Consider the following 4,586-nt stretch of genomic DNA (forward strand, 5'->3'; position numbering starts at 1 on the left):
GGGATTGATTCCTTAATTTCTCTTTCTGCTGCTTCATTATTGCTGTATAGAAATGCAACAGATTTCTGTACTTTGATTTTGTATCCTACAACTCTACTGAATTTATCAGTTCTAGCAGTTTTTTGGTGGAGTCTTTTAGGTTTTCTATATAGAGTATCATGTCATCTGCAAATAGTGAAAGTCTTACTTCTTTCTTAAGATTTGAATCCCTTTTACTTCTTTGTGTTGTCTGATTGCTGTGGCTAGGACTTCCAGTACTATGTTAAATAACAGTGGTGAGCGTGGACATCCCTGTCTTGTTCCTGACCTTGGAGGAAAAACTCTCAGTTTTTCCCCATTGAGGATGGTATTAGTGGGTTTTTCATATATGGTCTTTATTATGTTGAGGTATGTTCCCTCAAAACCTACTTTGTTGAGAGTTTTTTATCATAAATGTATGTTGTACATTGTCAAGTGCTTTTTTTGCATCCATTGACATGATCATATGGTTCTTATCCATTCCTTTCTTTTGTTGCGGGGGGAGGAAGGAGGGGTAGAGGGAAAGAGAGAATTTTAAGCAGGCTTCATGCCCAGCTGAGAGCTCTATGCAGGGCTGGATCTCACAACCCTGAGATCATGACCTGAGCCAAAATCAAGAGTCAGACACTTAACTGACTGAGCCACACAGGTGCCCCAGGTATCCATTCTTTTATTAATGTGATGTATCATGCTGATTGATTTGCAAATATTGAACTACCTTGCAACCCAGGAATAAATATCACTTGATCGTGGTGAATTATTTGGGTCCTTTTTGTTTTCTTTTTGATAAGTCTGGCCAGAGGTTTATTTTATTTATTAATTTTATTAATTTTTTCAAAGAACCAGCTCCTGGTTTCATTGATCTGTTCTATTGTGTTTTTTGTTTCTGTAACATTTATTTCTGCTCTAATCTTTATTATGTCTTTCCTTCTGGGGCTTTAGGCTTTTTTTGTTTTTCTTCTTCTAGCTCCTTTAGATGTAAGATTAGGTTGTTTATTTTGAGATTTTTCTTGCTTTTTGAGATAAGCCTGTAGTGCTATTATTTCCATCTTAGGACCACTTTTGCTACATCTCAAAGGTTTTGGACTATTGTGTTTTCACTTTCATTTGTTCCCATGTATTTTTTAATTTCTTCTTTGATTTCCTGATTAACCCATTCATTGTTTAGTAGCATGTTATTTAACCTCCAGGTATGTGTGATCTTTCCAATTTTTTTCTTGTGGTTGACTTCTAGTTTCATAGTGCTGTGGTCAGAAAAGGTGCATCGTATGATTTGAATCTTTTTGTATTTGTTGAGGCCTGTTTTGTGACCTAATATGTGATCTATTCTGGAGAATGTTGTGTGTACACTTGAAAAAAATGTGTGTTCTGCTGTTTTAGGTTGATTCCTGGGATATTTAGGATGATTTGATAATTATCCAGTTGTGTTCATGGGATGTGACAAACCTAGATCCTCCTATTCTGCTGCCATCTTCCTCTTCTTTCTCATTAGAGTTTTGATTTTCATTTCCCTGATGATGATGAGCATCTTTTCGTGTGTCTGTTGGCCATCTGTATGTCTTCTTTGGAGAAATGTCTATTCATGTCTTCTGCCCATTTTTATTTTTTATTTTTTATTTTTTTTAAAGATTTTATTTATTTATTTTGACAGAGAGAGAGACAGCGAGAGAGGGAACACAAGCAGGGGGGATTGGAAGAGGGTGAAGCAGGCTTCCCGCCGAGCAGAGAGCCCGATGTGGGGCTCGATCCCAGGACCCTGGGATCATGACCTGAGCCGAAGGCAGATGCTTAATGACTGAGCCACCCAGGCGCCCCCCCATTTTTAATTAGATTATTTGTTTTTTTGGTAATGAGTTGTATTAAGTTCTTTATATGTTTTAAATATGAACCCTTTATCAGATATGTCATTTGCAAATATCTTCTCTCATTCAATAGGTTATCTTTTAATTTTGTTGATTGTTTCTTTTGCTGTGCAGAAGCTTTTTATTTTGAAGAAGTCCCAATAGTTTGTTTTTGCTTTTGTTTCACTTGCTTCAGCAGACATATCTAGAAAAATGTTGCTACATAGGCTGAATGGGTTTTAACAAAGTTAAAAACTCATATTATTTTCCTTATCTAATTTCAGTCAGGCCAGGCCAGTTTGAACTACAGCTAACTCTTTTGGTACCTCTGAGAGCCACAAGAATTAGCAAACCAAATTGATTATCCTGACATTTTGCTGCCACATCTCTTTCCACCTTGGTGGCCTAACAGCTTGAATTCCAAAAGACAGTGGGTGATGAGGTAACTGGTTGCTTCATCACTATGTAACAAAGATGGCCATCTTCCTAGTTGAGAAAGGAGGTTCCTGTTCCCCAACCCACCTCCACTTACCCAGTTGTTTTTTTTTTTAAGTTTTCTTTAATTAATCTCTACACCCAATCTGGGGCTCAAACTCACAATCTGGAGATCAAGAGTCACACACTCTCCCAACTGAGCCAGCCAGGCACCCCTCCCCCCACTTACCCAGTTTTATATTTTAAAGTTTATTTGCAATATTCAGCTATGGGAACCAATGCCTGTGGTACTTAAGATTCTGGGTTTAAGTTACAAAAACCCAACCTTCACCAAGTTAAGCCTAAACAGGAAAATTACTATGTGAATAAAGGTATATGTCACCCTAGTTAGCAGCTACTGCTTATTTCACAATCACAATTATAATCATCTAGGGAATAAGGGCACTAATTGGGACTATAAAACATTAAGAATAAGTACCAAGTAGTTTTAAAAGTCAGCCTTGAACAATATTTTATATATGTTGTTTATATCAAATTACATACATAATTGAATATGTGATTTCCATGATAAAGTATAATACTAAAATACTTATTGTATTACTTTTTCCAAGGAAGAAAATTGCAAGTTGACATGAGTGAACAAGTAAATCTACCTGAAATTATCAACGACTGGACCAAAGAGCATGTGAAACAATGGGTAACAAAAGACCTTAAGATTGATGAAAAATATGGGCAGATTCTGCTCACTGAAGAAGTAACTGGATTAGTCCTGCAGGAATTAACTGAGAATGACCTTAGAGAAATGGGACTACCCCGGGGTCCAGCACTTTTGATAAAACGTAAATATAACAGATTGAATAACAGTTCCTCTGAAAGTAACAATCAGGATTCTGGACAATTGGATCATACAAAACCCTCCAAAAAAGAACACCCAAAAAAGCCACAAAAGACAAAAAAGGAAGAGGAAAAATCAGTGTTATCCAATATTGATCATGATCTCAGAGAGACCAGAGATACCAAAGAACAAGAATCGATTCTTATGAAAGAAGATGCATTAAATGAAGGAGCGACCACTGAAGACCAAAATGAGGATAGGCTAGAAACTGAACAGTTGACTTGTATGCCATATCCTTTTGATCAGTTCCATAACAGCCAACGTTACATAGAACATAGAATTCTACAACCTGAAACTGGCCCACTCAATCTCATAGACCCAATACATGAGTTCAAAGCCCTCACAAATACAGAAGCAGCCACAGAAAAGGACATTAAGATGAAATTTAGCAATGAAGTCTTCCGATTTGCATCAGCTTGTATGAATTCACGCACCAATGGCACTATCCATTTTGGAGTCAAGGACAGACCCCACGGACAAATTGCTGGTGTGAAAGTCACCAGTAAGAATGCCTTCATTGACCACTTTAATATAATGATCAGACATTACTTTGAAGAAAGTGAGATCAATGAAGTGAAGAAGTGCATTCGGGAGCCAAGGTTTGTGGAAGTCCTACTGCAGAACAATACACCATCTGACAGATTTGTCATTGAAGTAGATGTTATTCCAAAACATTCTGTATGTGAAGAAAAATATTTCTTAATTAAGATGCAAAGTTGTAAAAATGAAACATGGAAACCAAACCAAGATTTTTCACTGTTTGTGAGAGATGGGCCCAGCTCTATGGATGTCCTGGCCAATGTCAAACAACGGGACGTAGCTTACAAAAATTTTTTACAGAATCTTAAGACAGTAGTAGCATCTAGAAAAGTGGCTGAAGAAGAATATGAAATGAAGGCAAATAAGAAGGAGAGTGAAGGACAAAAGCTGGTTAAACTTCTCATAGGCAACCGAGACTCACTGGATAATTCATACTACAGCTGGTACATTCTTGTAACAAATAAATGCCATCCAAATCAAACGAAGAACTTAGATTTTCTAAAGGAAATGAAATGGTTTGCTGTGCTGGAATTTGATCCTGAATCTGTGAGCAAGGGGGTGGTCAAAGCTTACAAAAAAAGCCGAGTAGCAAATCTTCACTTTCCAAATCAGTTTGAAGAAAAGACAAGTAACATAAGGGAGAAAATTTCTAGTTTGAATCTTTACGAGCACACCAGCTGGATCTTCTGCAATGGCAGGTCAGACTTGAAAAATGAGAGCCATAAGCCTCTAGAACCAAATTTATGGCACAGAGAAAGAGCTTCTGAAGTCAGGAAGTTGATTTTATTTCTCACAGATGAAAATATAATGACAAGAGGGAAATTTTTGGTAGTGTTTCTATTACTCTCTCCAGTGGA

General features: G+C 37.1%; 1 protein-coding gene across 1 annotated transcript; it reads left to right on the plus strand.

The window, feature by feature from the left end:
- Nucleotides 1–518: 518 nt before the first annotated feature.
- LOC102744418 (sterile alpha motif domain-containing protein 9-like) lies at nucleotides 519–4,581 on the plus strand (the record flags this gene model as incomplete). The annotated part of the gene is made up of 2 exons (XM_081809505.1): nucleotides 519–676; nucleotides 2,906–4,581. A coding segment is annotated over exon 2 (1,656 nt), but the record flags the coding sequence as incomplete, so codon positions are not given.
- Nucleotides 4,582–4,586: the final 5 nt, after the last annotated feature.

The sequence above is a fragment of the Leptonychotes weddellii genome, unplaced genomic scaffold, assembly GCF_054177405.1.
Source record: "Leptonychotes weddellii isolate Sample4059 unplaced genomic scaffold, ASM5417740v2 HiC_scaffold_10478, whole genome shotgun sequence".
NCBI lineage: Eukaryota > Metazoa > Chordata > Mammalia > Carnivora > Phocidae > Leptonychotes > Leptonychotes weddellii.